Below are 16,747 nucleotides of genomic sequence, written 5' to 3' on the forward strand. Positions count from 1 at the left end.
CATTAGAGCCCTGTAGACATGAAATAACAACCCTATAAGTCACCTTTACACTCATATTACCCAATATAGTAGAAGACAGAATCAGAGAAAATAAGCCATCTAAGACATAAATAAGACTTGTGCTCATATGTGTTGCAATAAATGTCTTCCGGACATGTGGAGGACATGAAGTTCAGAGTTGAGTTTTAGCTGGGAGTGGATTATGCCCGAAACAATAGCCAATGTTATTATTAGAATTAGTATTATTGTAATTGCTATGCTATTAGTATTGTGCCTGTTGTGAGGTAATTCCAACCTGACATAAAAGCCTGTTGTTCCGGTGATCAGGTCTGGTGCTTGTGTGTCTCACCGAACATGACAGTGATCTTCTGAATGCCTAATATTTGTACTTCGGTTCATTTAGCCATTTTTATGCTTAAAAATGCTTAATTTAGGCAAAAATTATGTAACATTTGCTTCAACGTGCATTTTTTTACTAATATTAGGTCATATTCAACCACGAAACAGCATGATTTATTCATATATACTTGAAAAAAGGTGAAAGAGTGAAGCCGCAAATTAGAACCGCGATGTGGTGAGGGACGACTGTAATGCGTTACGTATTAATGTAAGCTGCTGTTCCTAATATATTTAATAATATTTAACCCTGTCATGTTGCTACATAGGCTAATCAAAATAACATGCTGAGCTTCACATTAGTAAGCACGTATTTACTTTGCGAGGCTCTCTTCCCACTTAAAAGAGCCAATGTTAATCACACCCTTGCTTGGGGGTATTTTAAAACCATATTGTGTGACTGTGTGGCCGCCATGCTAACCACTAGTGCGGCCCACATTATTTTTCCTCCTAACATTAAAAATCGTAAAATGCAAAGTACATCCTGAATGCTGCTGCTGGAGTCCTGACTAGAAGCAGGGAATATGACCATATTAGTCTAGCAGTCACGTCTCTGCACTGGCTTCCTGTCGCTCCAGAGAATAGACTTTAAAACAGCTCTGCTTGTGTACAAGTCTTTTCATAGTCTTGCGCCAAAGTACATCTCTGACATGTTAGAGCCACATAAACCATCTCCAGCTCTGAGAAGGTCAGGGAGTGGTCTCCTGCGGGTGCCCGGAGTCAGGACTAAACACGGTGAGGCTGCGTTTCAGTTTTATGCTGCCAAAATCTGGAACAATCTTCCAGAAGATGCGCGACGATTGTCAACTTTGGCAATGTTCCAATCCAAGCCGAAACCATATTCAACGGTGCATATGACAACTGAAAGTATTTTACCGACACTCTTCATTTTTTATCTTTTTTTGTTTTATGAAATGATTTATGGAGCTTGGAACTATGTAATGATTTTAGAATGATTTTAAGTTTTTATGGAATGATTTTATGAAGTGATTTTACCCTTCTTTTCTGTAAAGCACTTTGAATTACCTTGTGTGTGAATAGCGCTATTTAAATAAACTTGCCTTGCCTAAAACCGCTACTTTTTTTCTGTTTAGATTACGACTTTATTGTACTTTATAAATTACAGCTGTTTTTTCCATTTCTGCATTTTTTTTCCAAATACTTGAACTTTCGTCTTCTAAATCTTTGTCTTGTAATGTTTTGACTTTATTCCCATAATATTTTTTCCCCAACTTAATTTTCCAAAAATGTCAACTTTATTTTGTTTGTTCCTCATATTCCATCCATCAATCATAGCTGCAGCTAAAAAATCCAAACTGTGACACAGTCTTCAGTTTTGGGCTGCTTGGCCCGACCGGGCTTTGTCCCTGTGACTTATGACTAAGAGAATGTGATATTTTTAATGGTCACATGACCACAGCGATGGACAACGCCATGAGTTTGAGGTAAGAAGTTGATATAACATTGCTCAGCATTTTTCATTCTTTCTATTACGTATTTTATATTTAATACAGTGCAACCCAGTCTGCTCTTCACCTACGATTGTGTCAGTCCAAAATCCTTCAGGTTGTGCAATTCACAATTCAACCACAATTTTGGGGGAAAAAAAAAACATCTTTTTGTGCATAGAATCACATACTGTAAGATGTCAACGTTCCTCAATAGAGCGCCATTCAGCGAGCACCAACGGATTAACTCTGCCTGTTTTGCTTTTTTGTCAGCGTTTTTTGCAACAGCAAGCTTTGCTACATGTTACCAATGTTAAGATAAGAAAGTGGCTAACGTCTTTTTACACTTGCATGATAAGAATGTCAAAAAATGACCTTTGGCATTCATCATTAAAGTTGTGACAGATTGTTTCATTGTTTTCACATCTCAGTAATATCCTGTTTACGTTTGTATGATTACTAAAACATTGCCTGTGGAGTTAATACAGGGTTTATGTTTGAACATGGAACAGATTAATTCTATTTCTATTATTTACGATGGGTTGTTTAGAAATCTACCAACTAGAGTCCTTGGCTGCTGACGGCATCATCATCATCATTTGAGTGGATGAGAACATGTTGAACAAATAGTTGATGAGCCAAAGAAAGAGTCAACAGAAGACAAACTTGTTTAAAATTGTGATCCATCACTCGGTACCTTCGTCTGCTGCAGTCGAGAGTTGACACAAGTGACTCACGCCTTTTTACATACTGTAAAAGCCTCAGATCAAGCGGGCTCTTACAAAGCAATCATTTCTGAGAGGAGTTCGATTCTTTCGACAGCCGCCAACTTGGCCCGCTGTCACGCAGCTGGGCAGCGGTGATTGCGGCCCTCCGCTCTATTGAGAGAAGAGGCCGTAATGCTGACGAAACAATGGCATATACGGCGGATAATTACCAGCAATCATGTCAAGAGGCTGGGTGCCTATTGGTGGCCTGCTGCACATGTAGGAAGGCACTTTGCGCTCTGAGAGCCCTCGCAATGAGAACACTCTCTTTGCTCATCAGAATCTGCAATCAGTACAATGCATGACAACTAACCTATACAGAAACAGCAATTATGTGTTCATTCACTGAATTTTGGTGACATTTTCATACAATTCAACAACATTTTTAATCTCCCCACCCCTGTTTCTTTCACCTCACATCCCTCAGTAGCTTCAAATTACTTTGCATATAATTGTTCCGTACCTCTTGACGTGATAATTGATGCGAGGGGAAAATGGGGCCCAGTGGGGTACAGATTGTGTTGTCACTCATCAGTAAAAACCTCCATGTGAATACTCTGTAATTTGTATTTAATTATTTTATGACTCTCATAACTAACAGCGGAAAAGATCAAAATGCCATTTATGTTGCAGTTATTCAAAACGACATACACTGAACAGTGCAGTAGACATCTTGTCAGGAAGCCTGGTTCAACTACAGTAGATAGAGGGAATTTTTAAAATACATTAATAATTCTAGAATTTCAATTAGATTAATTTACAATGACATTAAAATACAAAATAAAATTTAACCTAACAAATGTAACACATTTAACCGCGCGCACTACTGCCTGATTTTTTATCAGGCGAATTTCGGGCACCTCTCCGCTTCTGTGCGAGGACCAATCTGAATCCAACATGGCGGCGGCCATACGCGTGTGTTGTGCCCTACGCTTCACGATCGGAGGTGAAGTCACTCTCATTATCTTCTTTTTCCGATTATTTTAACATTGTCTTGCGTTTATATGAGTATGTAGACTATATGTTAGCTTTGTAAAAGATCGGAATTGTGACGTCGTGTTTATCGATAGGGGAAAATCCTGCGACGTGACTAGCGTTCTGTTATAGTTATGTTCATTTCAGTAACGTACAAGATTGTTATATTGTAGTTGTTGAGGTTTTACGCTTCTACATGTGTTTAGTTTATTGCGTCGTAATGTTGTGTACGTCTAGGTTTACGTCTTAGTCTTCTCAATGACACTGCGTATGTGCTGATGTATAATTACCAAGCTACCGGTCACATTATTAGGTACACTTTGCTTCACCTGTATTCATCTTCCTTCTCATTTTCATTCATTCAATCATGTTTCATCCTATTTCCTTTACCGGGATCGTCAGTTGACTAATTAAAAAGCTTGTGGCCCAAAAAAATGTGTGCTTTTTTTAATATAGATGTGGCTACAGCATATGTAAACAATCTAATATAAACACTAAAACAATCACATCGATTGCTGTGTACTAGGGGTGTCATGAGATGAGATTTTAACATTACTTTTAAGAAAAGTACAATTAAAAAATATATGACACTATATTACAATCTCCTAATTACATTTCTTCTACATTACCTTGCATTGCTCCTCACGAGGCTAGACTCTTGTGCACTCTGTGTGTATGCTATTGGCCCCGCCTCCACCCACCAAAACAGAGACTGTATGACTGACAAAAGTGCTCGCTTCATTCTGAAGTGGTGCTGAAACCAATGCAGCACCAAAGTGAACCCTCTTCATGCCTGTTTGGAGGCGAGACATGAGGAAAACAGACACACGTGCACATGGAAATGTATTAAGGCCAACACAATTATCAAGTTCATTTTCATTGATTGTGTGATTCATTCATTTATTTATTATCGTCCCTGTGCAAGTGGCCACAAGAGTTTTTTTTCTGAATGAGAAGTCTTTTCATGTTTTAATCTTGCGAGATCTTGTGTGAGATCTTGTGACACCCCTACAAGATACATTTGCCTCCTCCCTAAAAACTCCTCACACTGTAAATTGAAGCACTTTACAATGACCTTGTCATTGTCATTTGAAAGTACTGACAGTATTTGTCTGTAGGTGCGACTCCCCTTGGTGCCCTAGGTGGCGCTGTTCATGGGTCCCAGCTGGCCGGTGGAGCCTGGGCTACTGCCGCTGCTTCCCTGCAAAGAAACGCTGTACCTCCTCTCGTCCATGCGACTGCTTGGCAGCAAAGTAGACACGGCAGCTTCTTCAACAAGTGTAAGAAAGAAGGAATATTCCTCATATAACCCAATTATTTCGATTGACTTTATCGATAGACAATTTTGAGTGGCATTCATCCAATCATTTTATCTGTTGTGGTTATGGTTCATTCAGTGACTGCTGAAGAGCTGTGGAAAGGCGTGCTGGCGGAGACGGGAGCCGGAAACAGGAAGGGTAGAGGAAAGCGAGCCAAACGCAAACTGAGAAGAGATCTGAACCGAGGCCAGATCATCGGAGAAGGTAAAGACGAATTTCACCAGTACAGGATGTCGCGTTTAAAGCAAAGTTTCTATCTCTGTGTGACTCGACTGCGCAGGTCATGGAGGCTTTCTGTGGCCCGGTCTGAACGTGCCACTGTTGAAAGACGGCACCGTACAGAGCATGAGCCGCAGAGGCGACGCCGAGCAGCAGGAAGTGAAAGCTGAACTTGGTAAACAGACACACACACGATGATGATGTTAAATGTTGCTCAGTGTTCTTTTACATGTCTCCTTCCTGCAGTGCGCCAGCGGGACGAGTGGGAGAAGAGGAGGAAAATGAAGGTGAAGCGGGAAGGAGGGTGGACGGGGAAATCTTGGGGGGGAATCAGTCTGGGGGCCCCCGATCCGGGACCCAATGGAGGTAAAACACATACTATGCATACGCACTGGACAACACAATGTGTCTATTAGCCCAACTTGTATTTGGCCTTTTGTCCGCATAAATTGTGCAAAACAATACTGGAAAAAGTCTGTTTTTAACTTTTGCATGTGGACTAGACAAGTATATTTAGTTTTTTCATTTTGGTTTGTTTTGTTTTATCAGCCAGTTTTTATTTATAGTTTTTTTTCCTATTCAAGTGGCAAACTTAGGAGCACCTCAATTTATCCACGTATTTGTTCCCACTTTTCCTCAATTAACTCTGCCTTTTTCCCAAATTACTTTTCTCAGACTGCCTGTTTCAAATGACCTTACGGTTAGTGGGTTATAGCGCCACCTGATGCTTTGGAATGCACTTGACATCCTGTGAGTGCAATTTCACTTAAGAGAGTTTTTGGGGTTTTTTTCTGTATTTAAAATTTAGATTTGGAGGTGTGTACATTTTTTGCACTACATTGTGGTGAAATTATGTTTAAAAATAACCATCAATGTACTTAAAGTCCCTCCAGCAAGCTTAGAATGTAACTGTATTTGTGAGTATGTAGGAGGACTCGCAGATAGACCGTTAAACCTTCTGAAAATGTTTAATCCACGCTTTTTGGCTGTCTGACCCCTCAGCCCGTGTATGTGTGATTAAGCTGAAGCTTGACAGATGCGCGATGAAGCTTCTCGCCTCTCATCGAGTCATCGCCCCTCGTTCGGACTTTTTTTTTTTTTTATTCCTTTTTTACGCTTTTGTGCCCTCGCTGCTAACAAGCTCTCGGAACTTGTAAGAAAATGAACTCAAGACTCTCAAGCACATGCGTAGAAACATGGTCCTCGCTGGCCAAATGCACTAGAGGCCTTATGGATGTGATGTGCACAGAACTGTAACGAGCTTTCTTGTCTCCGATCAGGTTGACTTTCTTCCAGATGTTGCGAGTGTGCATGTGCGCGTGTGTACTCTTTTTCTATTTGCACTCTTTTGTTGGTTTTTAATTAGTATTAAGGGAGCAGGCAGCTGTTGATGTCCTTTTCAGGTCATTCGCGAGATGCATATTTGTTCCACTAGGCTGCTTTTTTTTGTGTCTTTTGTGAATGTGCTAAAATGTTTTTTTTTTGTTTATTCCCGCAGAAACCTATGAAGACTTTGATTCACGTGTCATTGAGGTGCGTAAATAATCTGTTCCAGGGTCAAACTGTTGCCATCATCCTATGCAAGCATGTTACTTTCATGATTGTCACATAAGTGTAAAAGTAATGGTGAAGGTGATTCGTGTCATTAATTGTATTTAAAGATTCTTGATAGTCATAAGGTACGCAAGGTAGCCTGGGGTCTCCTTGCTTCATGTATCTTCATGTGATTATTCCTCTTTTTCTTTGCGAAATGTTTGTGGAGCATTTGGTGAAATGTTTCCACTGAAACAGTGAGAAGTCCCACACAATCGATGCCATGTGTGTTTACAAGTGAGCTCAGGGGAAGTTACGATGTCACAGAAAAAGAGCGATAACCTACCTACAGCACAGTACGAGTAATCTCGCGTCATTGGAGCGTTTTTTGTTATTATTCGGTTAGCTCAGCTATTTTTATTGTTATCGGATTTATCGGTATGATGTCATAATTCCTCATATTAGCCTGATAATTAGCATGCACGCCTAATTGTTAGTGTCATTACATTATACAGAGCTGCCAATGTTTGGTGTTGGTGGTACAACGTAGCACCGTCCAAAAAAAATTAGCTACTGGCCGTAAATGGCCCCGATTTGAACACACTAGGGGGTCCACTCGGAACATGAAGTAGCCACATGATGGATCCATCATGAATGCGCTTTGAATTATCCTGGTAGTAATAACGTATTTGTGTAGGCACGGAACATGTACACAACATGTATGTGTGTCACCTTAACTCAGTTAGCATTAGGGAGCTACTTTGCTCGTGTCGTGGGGGTAATGCCTCAAGGTCACACACATGATTGTGCAGCAAGTAATGTGTACTCCCTATACGTACCTACAGTATGTGTCACAGCTATGAACCCATACGCCATACAGTCTCACTGACAATGTTGTGTGTCACATGCCATGTGTGTGTGTTCTCTTTGTCGTGCATTGTTGTGGTTCCCCCTGATGGCCACTTAATGTTACCATCTCCCTAAGTGCGTGCGGCTAATTAAATCAAAAAGGCTTACTGGAATGAGAAGGCTCGCTTCCCAAGGACGATGACACCAGCATGTTGTCAGTGAAGCAGTCCATGCTGCAGGAGGAGGCAGCAGGGGTGGGTGGGAGACGAGAAGGAGGAGGAGCCTGGGTGAGGAGAAAAAAAGTGTGAGATATAAGTGGGTGAGGGGTGGAAAAGGGCTAAGGAAATGGTATGAGAAGAGGAAAGGAGTGGCTAAGAAGGAAAGAGGGAAGCTAAAGCTGGTGCATAGGTGAATTGAAGAGGTAGGAAGGGGGGGAGGTGTCAAGGAAGGAGAGGAAGATGAGGAAATGAGAGGAGTAAATGGGGGAGCGTCTAAGAAGTGAGAGGCAAAAACTGGAAAGGTTTGGAGTGAAGGGGGAGGAAGAGGTGGAGCAGGTGTAGAAGCAGAAGAATGGACAGAGACGTGAGGAACAAAAAGAAGGGGGAGGAGAGAAGTGAAAAGGACAAGGGCTCCACACTGAGAGAGGATGGCATGATGGAGGATTTGAGAATGAAGAGCAGAAAGAGTGGAAGAGGAGGGGGAATTGGGGAGGGACAAGAAGGGATGAAGAAAAGTTGGAGGATAGGTGATGGAGGATATATGTGAGGAGTGGCTGAGGTGTAAGTGGATTGGAGGAGGAAAGGGGCTCACAGGTGAGGAGGAAAGTGGGAGGAGAATGAGAGGAGGCATGAATGAGTAGGAATAATACAGTAAGGCTATTGACTGATGCTACGTGTTTGTAAATAAAACAGCTAGACGTTATATATTGCATATTTATCACTCACTGCTGTGCTGTACATACGATATACTCTACATTAGCATGTCAGACATTTTTGCTTCACACGAGGGAGTAGAGACACTGAACCATCTTTCAGTGAGATAAAGAAGTGTGGCGGGGTTGATGTTCATGGCCGCCCCTCCCAAAGCTACCACGAACATTTTTCGTCAGCCGACCTGAGACCTTGCCTCTGTCGTCTTTTCTTTCTTGTTTTCCTATCTGCAGTGAAGTCTGCAACCTTGAAAGTTCTATTGCTTTTTAAGAGGACGAGGACAGGTGGCTGAATGAGAACAACTCTGCTGGAACTTGGAATTAGATTAGAATTTACACATGCACACAGTAAAGTCATGTAGTTTGTCATGATGTTGTCTTATATAACCATAAAACCGTCCCATAAAGCCTCACTGGTAAGCAGTTGAGGACATGAATGAAAGGATTTGCCTTTGACCTCGTTTTATAAAATTCAACAGGGATCCTTCTTTAAAATAAAGTTCATAGAAAGTGAGTTTGTAAAGGTGACTGGCGTAAACAGCAGCACAGTTTGTAATGCAAGAGTGTGCCGCATAGTCATAGCTGCAGTTTTAGATGTTGGCAAAGTGTCGCCGTCTGTTTTCCGTGAGGCAAAAACTCCTCCCTGTTGGGGAGGCTTGCAGCAGCAGATTGAGGAAATAAAAACATGAAACGCGACCCGCCGTTGCCGTCATCGTCGCCGCCTCCCACCGCCAGGCTGTTGTCCATCCGGCGCAGATAGACTCGGCCCATCTGCTGTGCATGCTAACGCCTGCTGCATCTTCACCTCCAGTGACAAATGTGAAGCCCAAAAGCTGCACAGAGTCACGCTTAAAATGCAAACTGGCTGCAGAATCATGAGAACTTTGAGGATTTTTCCAAAACGGGCCTTCAGCAACCATCTGCTCACAGGGTTTCAGGCGATATTGCACTCATGTAGGCCTGTCACGATAACAAATTTTGCTGGATGATAATTGTCCTCCAAATTATTGCAGATAAACAATGTTATTGTCAACACTACTTTGAGACAATTTTTTCATTGATGTAAAAATAATATATGGCATAATAATGTGAGTACACCATATTAAAAGCAATAAACTTTTAATTAATTAATTAATTAATAATTTCTCAAGAGTATTTAACGTTGTCATTGGAATGTCAAGAGCTTTTAAATAAACAACAAACACAAAAAACCCAATGAAAATAAAATGGACTTTCAGTCTCTTTTAGCAAAAAATTGCACTTAAATAAAAATCACAATCACAATGTCACTTATGTTGTCTGAATATTGACAGGAAAAACTGAGAAATAACCCGGAAATACTCAATTCACATTGTTTATCAATGCAGATGTCAGCTCATTTGCATATACACTCCCTTGGTTCACTTTGAACAACATTGTGTGTGGAATACGACGTTTACGTTTAATGAGGGGCAACGTTTTGTCAGAGTTTGGTCAAAGTACATGTTTTGGATGAAGCGAAATGCGTTTCGTGCACAATGAGGCGTTCTACTTTGGAATAAGTGGACTGGACATATGTATTTTGGATACGAGTGTGAAGACGGTTAGCTCTGAACCTCATCCTCTCAACATTTGTTAGGAAAATTGCTGAATAATATGGGTTAGGTTTTGTTCTGTTTTCTGCCAACTAAAATCAATGTTAATATATATATATATATATATATATATATATATATATATATATATATATATATATATATATATATATATATATATATATATTAACATTGATTAACATTTTGTTTTCCCGATCACCCTGCGATTGGTTGATGACCAGTCCAGGGTGTACCCCGCCTCTCGACCGAAGTCAGCTGCTACAGCCTCCAGCATACCCACGAGCCTTGTGAGGACAAGCAGTATAGAAACTGGACGGGTGGATCTTTTCCCGATCAAGTAAATTATGAGAAATCTGTCAAGTATGTGTCCACAAAAAGACCCCTTGTGTTTCAATTGTTTTGGTCTTGCTGTTCCATTACACCACAAGCCTTCTTCAAAATACAGTCTCTTCTGAAGCGTGTGTGTGTGTGTGTGTACGTTACATAACTAGTGATGCTGAAGGCTGATGTTAATTTTGAAGCTTGTCACTTGGAATTGGAGAGGGGAGTGCGTTCCCCCACAGTGGCACCCCAGTGTCTGGGGTCACTGTGCTTTTCTTAGAATGCCTGCCTCCGAGCAACGGCAATAATTTGGAGTCACAGGAACCTCAGATACTACTTCCTGGTGATGAGTGAAATTCAAAACAACTTAAACTGAGATGCGTCTGTCCTCAACACTCCTCCGTCATCGGCCAGCCTTCTCCTTTTCTGCTGTTTTCGTCTCTGTGGCGAATGAGTGCTGAGCCCTAGTGTTTACACAGTTACACTGAAAGGTCACATGTCCCTTGATTCTACAACACACGCTGGTTTGTTCATTGCTTATTGTTGACTGATATTGTCTTGCAGCTGAAGAGTGTGAGCTGCATGACAGCGAAGGAGGGCAGGAAGAGGTCCATCAGCTGTCTGGTGGCTGTGGGAAACGGCAAGGGAACCGCAGGTTAGCCATTTGAACATGTGCAGTTGAGGTGGACGACACGACAAATTTTTTACTACTCTTCAGTTGGACATTCTTTAAGATCAATGAATGAGTTTGTGCCTTTAATTTGTTGATCACATGTTTAGAAGTACAAATGAACTTTCCTCTGTCGCTTATTTCGTCGTTTTTTTTTTTATGTCACAAACAACACAGAGACACTTGTGTGTGTTTTGAGATGAGGAAAGGGCCGACACAGCAGCACCGGCGACCCATGCTTTCTTGTCAGTCTCTGTTAGAATGCCCACAAATTTTACACATTGGTCTTTGATTCATTGTTTTTTTGTCGAGTATTAACATTTTGCAGTGTTCGGCAGTTCTTGAATGCACCACGGTGATGTGCTCTGAGACGCAAAAGTGAAATCTATGTGGATATGAAACTTTCTCAAATGCTGTCACATCTTAATAAATGCACAAACTGCCGTGTTCTTTAACTTTGAACACACTATCTATATGCCACTCGAAACCGTTTAAATCTTGGGTGACAGGTCACCCTTTTAGTCCCCAAAAGCATCTTTGCTAAATTTGTCGTTAGTCGCTTTTAGTATCTCAAGGGATCTGATTACTCGCTGGTGGGCAGCAATTATCCCTCCTGCTACATCTGTTATATTCTCTGGCAGACCCGGTGCGAATGAGGTGTGTTAACAAGCAGAGTTACACAGACAGTCCCATTATAATGTGTTTATGAGCGTGGGCGACCAGGTAGCACCAGATCTGTTAAGCAGCAAAGTCACTTTTCTGCATCTACTCTCGAACCAAAGTGGGCGTACGTCATTGCCCTGCATTATACCTCTGTGAAATCGGTGCACTCGCTTTGTGTGTCTGCCTTTTAATTTATCACCAGTCTATAGTCTATATGAGTTGAATTGATAGGGAAGAATTCTGAGTATAAAACATCTACAACAGAACCTGAACTCAATGTTAGTGGATGGAGGTACAGTGGTACCTCGGTTTTCATTATATATTTTGGTCCAAAAGGTCAGCCGAAAATTGAAACATACAAAAGCCAAAGCAATTTTTCCCAATAGGAAATGATATAAATCCAATGAATCCACTGCCTTTGAATTGAAAGTGAAAGGAAGACAAATACTGAGTCTCCGAAGTACAGCAACTACGTCAAACAGGGTTGATCACCCACAAGTGTTGGAAAGTGTGGCAAGTGTTCCCGTAGGTAGTCTCCTGCCTCTCGGATTGTCTCACACAAATTGGTATTGGTAACTTGGTAAAGTGTTTTATGTTCTCTGCAGGCTTCGCATTGGCGAAGGCGCCAGACAGAAAAACAGCTCTCAGGAAGGTGAGAACATTGCCTTTAATTTCTAGCAATAAATCAGTGGGTTTTTTAATATCATGCCTACCTTATTTTTGACTAATCCTGCTAAGAAAGGATCAAATTATATTTTTGGAGGTAATAGACATTGTGCCAGTGTACGTAAGTATTACTGCAGTGTATATTTAATATCCTGATTACGTCGTGTGTGTGTGTGTGTGTGTGTGTATGTGTGTGTGTGTCTTTTTTGCAGGCAAAAAATCGAGCCATTCACTACTTGTACTATATAGAGAGATACAACGACCACACCAGTAAGTCCACAGTGTATAAGCCAATTAGTTGTTTTTCTTGTTTTCCTCCTCCACAGTGCCCTCTAGAGATAAAGGCTTTGTTTTTCGGCTCGAAATCTAAGAAAAGGTGTTGTTTATTTTCCACCAAGCTCTGCCTCCACTCAAAAATGACAACGAAAAGTGTGATTTTTGTCCAGAGGTGTCATCAAAAACACTTTTTGTCCTTTTCAAGGCTTACACAACACAAATACATAAAGAGAAGAAGAAAGGAGTTTGCATGTTCTCCCTGGGCGTGCGTGGGTTTTCTCCGGGTACTCAGGTTTCCTCCCACATTCCAGAAACATGCATGTTAGGTTAATTGGAGACTCTAAATAGTCCATGGTAGGAATGTGAGTGTGAATGGTTGTTTGTGTGTATGCCCTGCGATTGGCTGGCGACCAGTCCAGGGTGTACCCCGCCTCTCGCCTGAAGTCAGCTGGGATAGGCTCCAGCATACCCCCACGACCCTAATGAGGATAAGCGGCATAGAAAATGGATGGATGGAACATCAGAGAAGAATTAGCCTTTTTAGTTGTTCTTGTTTGTGCCCTGATTTAGTCACAATGTGTGATTCACACGGCGCACAGAAGACACGCCATGTTCCAAGAAGATCTTGGGACCCCCTGCAGCCTCAGCAACTGTTCAGTGGCCACCGAGGGGAAGCCGTAATGCGTTTGTGTGGCATTTAAGTTGGGTTTTTTTTTTCAAGGACACCATCACCTAGTAGGATGCTTCTGGTTTGAATGATGCCCTGGGTGGACCGGCGCTGTGCCACCCCCGTCCTACCAGTTTTTCTTTACAATGACTATGTTTTTAACTATATTAATTCATACATTGCCACAAACTTTCTATTTCCATGTTTTCTTGACAAAAATGAATAGTCATTTCTCACCGCCACTCAACAAGCAGTCGAGGCTAAACCAACTCATATTGACTCACAATTCCCTCGTTTTTATTCTGCAGTTTAGTAGTGAAACAACATTTGTTTGAGACTCTTGGTCTGCCATATAATCAATCTAATATAATAAGAATGAAATATGTTTTATTTTCGAGTGACTTTTTTTTTTTTTTTTTTTACCTTGCATTTAACCTGAGGGCTGAGGTGCATGTACTTTTTTCCCCCGATGCATTTTGATCTTTCATCCCCATGCAAATTATTAAATTATTTATTTTTAGGAAATCTTAAACCAGGGTAAAGATTTTCCAAAGTGTCACAGCCAGCTTTTCCCTTGTTCATTTAAATTACCTTTCATATTTAACTGTGATATTCTATAGTATGAGTCCCAATTTTCCTCAATTCTTCTTGTGCCTTTTTTGGGAATTACTTTCTTCTGATTTTTGATAAAGGGTTAAGGTGGTGGTGTCCAAACCTTGGCCACCAAGGGCCACATACAGAAAAAATTAACGACGTAGGGGCCACTTTATACAGTCTTTCCCATACATTCGTACGTATTAGTCGTAAGCAACTAATACGTTTGGGCCGCCACAAACAGACTTTGCGCTACCTGTTTACACTCGTGCAGAAACACATTATGTTGGAACTTTGAGTGTAGCTTGTTATAAAGTTGATGGCATTGTAACTCCATCTTAACACACCTCATACACAACTGGTCTGCCATAGAATAAGAAAATGGAGCAGGAGGAATCGGTGTACAAAAAAAAAAACTCGTAACTAATTTGTGACTTTTTCTGGCTTTATTGGACACAAACAAAGAAAGTACGTATGGTTCTTCTCAACAAACAGCCGGCACTTTGTATTTCTTAAATTCAATGCAAATTTGACGACGGCATCAGTTTCTTTAGGCGTGTTCGATGGAGTTTTGCCTTGCTCAGGGCTCACGAGCAAGGTCAAATTTAATCGAGCATATGTTATGATGGGATGCTGAGGTAAGGTTTGTGTTTTAAAATGTGCCGTGGGCCAATCAAAAAATTAGCTGCAGGGCATTTGGACTTAAGGAGAGATGGCGCTTCCTGCTGCTTTGGAATGCCCTCTTTGAATGTTTTTTATTTATTTTCTGCTGGTTAGCAAATGAAAGGCAGTGAGTGATGCATAAGGACATTTGGGGTTCAGGCAAAGTAATGCAACAAAAAAAAAAATCAGAAATTGAATTTTTGGAATACAGTAATTCCCTCTCTGTGTGTGTGTGTGTGTGTGTGTGTGTGTGTGTGTGTGTGTGTGTCCTCAACAGTTTATCATGACATTGAAACCAACTTCAAAAGGTCAGGCCTTCGCATGAAGAAACAGAACGAAGGTATTTATCTGAATACATATTAAGCTATTAACAGTTTATTTATTAATGTGCTTGTAGTTTGCAGTGCATCATACTGAGGGCGGTGGTTTTAATATTGTTACCATAAGTTTGGTGCAGAAATAATACAAACAGTAGTGTCATTCATCTATGCTCACGCGGGTCCCCCCCAACACCCCCCACCCTCACCCACCGTGTCTGCAGGCTACGGTCTGCGCTGCCACCGTGCCATCATCACCATGTGTAAACTGATTGGCATCAAGGACATGTACTGTAAAGTGGAAGGACCGACCAACCTTCTCAACATGACCAAGGCTTTCTTCTCCGGGCTGGCCAATCAGGTACACTCTCGTCACGCGTATGTCACAAATTCAACTCTTCGACCAATGCAAACTACATATTTACATGTCTAAAGGCGTTGCTCTTCATTTTCTATAGTTTCTGCTTTTTCTAATAATATTTACCTTTCCACCCCAAGCAAAATATTACAATATAGATTCCTATATTTATTATAATACATAATAATATATATATAAATGGCTAAATATTATGTATCAGCATTGTTAAAAAGAACAATATATGATTTAATAATATTTAAATGCATTAATACAAATACCTGTGAGTGTAAAAAAAAAAAATATGCCAAGCCACTATTACAGTATTTCAAAGTGTCATAATGTGACTACTGTATAGTTGAAAGTAATTACAAAAAACTATGTGGGGGGAAAACATGAGTTTTAGTTTTTGGGATGGCTTAACATTGAAAATATTCCACTTAGTTCCCTGCTTGTCATGTACATTGTGAATGATCTGGAAGTATGTGTGAACATCCTCCACTTGCTTTTTAAATATACAGAACATACATCCCTGATTTACTGGACAATACCAGAAGACACAAGTATAATATTCAGCAACAACACAGATTGATAAAGTTCTCCTTTGGTCCCATACTCCACCCACCCAGCAAGTTCTGGTGCAAAAACCTTGTCATCCCTCAACCCCCATGCAGGAAACCCACCAGAAGCTGGCAGACAAGAAGCAGCTCCATGTGGTGGAGTTCCGCCAGGAGCGCGGCCCACTGCCAGTGGTGGTGGCCAGCCCCAAGATGGGCGCACGGGCCAACCCAGAGCCCGAGGACGAGATTCTCAACACCCGTTTGAACTGGGACGACGTCCGAGCCTCGCAGGGGTTCAAACGCTCCATCTGGGCGGGTGTGAAACGCACCATGTGGTAGAGCGGTGGTGGATAGCGCAACACATCATGAAGGATGAGTTAACTTACAGTGGGGAACATCATGATTTTGTCTCATTTTTACCAAGCAGGCTTGTCTTTTTGTCTCTTCTCATCACATGTTTGACTCCAAAACCCATTCATGTAGTAATGTCTTTTTGCATTTGCTCACACGGCTCAGTGTGTGGATTAAAACAAATCATTTACTTAAAAATGAACTGTCTTTGCTGTCTTTTCACATCTAACTACGTAAATACTGTACTTGTCTACAGTAAGAAGACTAAACACCTGAGAGCAGAGGTGTGGACTCGAGACATGCGACTTGGATTCGAATCACAATTTTGTTGACTTTGGACTCGAGAATATCATCAGAGACTCGTAACCGGACTTGGACTTGGACATTAATGACTCGGGGCTTGGCTTGTACTTTAGTCTGATGTCTTGAAAATACATTTTCAGTGAGTGTGTTGAGTAAAATGTGTCCCCAATCCAAGTATTCAACTAGCGTGATGATGCTTATGTCGTTTCCGGCAAGATAACAGATTTTCCCACAGTCTCCATCATTGAATGCATCTGTTAATGTTCAATAAGGTTTAAGAACAAACGAGTGTATGGCTTACATTTGTGTGGA

At 41.1% G+C, this 16,747-nt stretch overlaps 1 protein-coding gene across 1 annotated transcript; it reads left to right on the forward strand.

Moving 5' to 3' along the window:
• Positions 1-3,487: 3,487 nt before the first annotated feature.
• Positions 3,488-16,331, forward strand: mrps5 (mitochondrial ribosomal protein S5). Its single transcript, XM_054799042.1, has 12 exons — positions 3,488-3,557; positions 4,705-4,866; positions 4,984-5,109; positions 5,186-5,299; positions 5,371-5,490; positions 6,623-6,657; positions 10,915-11,005; positions 12,289-12,335; positions 12,562-12,619; positions 14,827-14,889; positions 15,091-15,227; positions 15,896-16,331. Exons 1-12 carry the CDS (start codon positions 3,509-3,511, stop codon positions 16,118-16,120), a joined length of 1,227 nt encoding a protein of 408 aa, XP_054655017.1. The 5' UTR covers positions 3,488-3,508; the 3' UTR covers positions 16,121-16,331.
• The last annotated feature ends 416 nt before the right edge of the window (positions 16,332-16,747 follow it).

The sequence above is a fragment of the Dunckerocampus dactyliophorus genome, chromosome 14 (genome assembly GCF_027744805.1).
Source record: "Dunckerocampus dactyliophorus isolate RoL2022-P2 chromosome 14, RoL_Ddac_1.1, whole genome shotgun sequence".
NCBI classification, from domain to species: Eukaryota; Metazoa; Chordata; class Actinopteri; order Syngnathiformes; family Syngnathidae; genus Dunckerocampus; species Dunckerocampus dactyliophorus.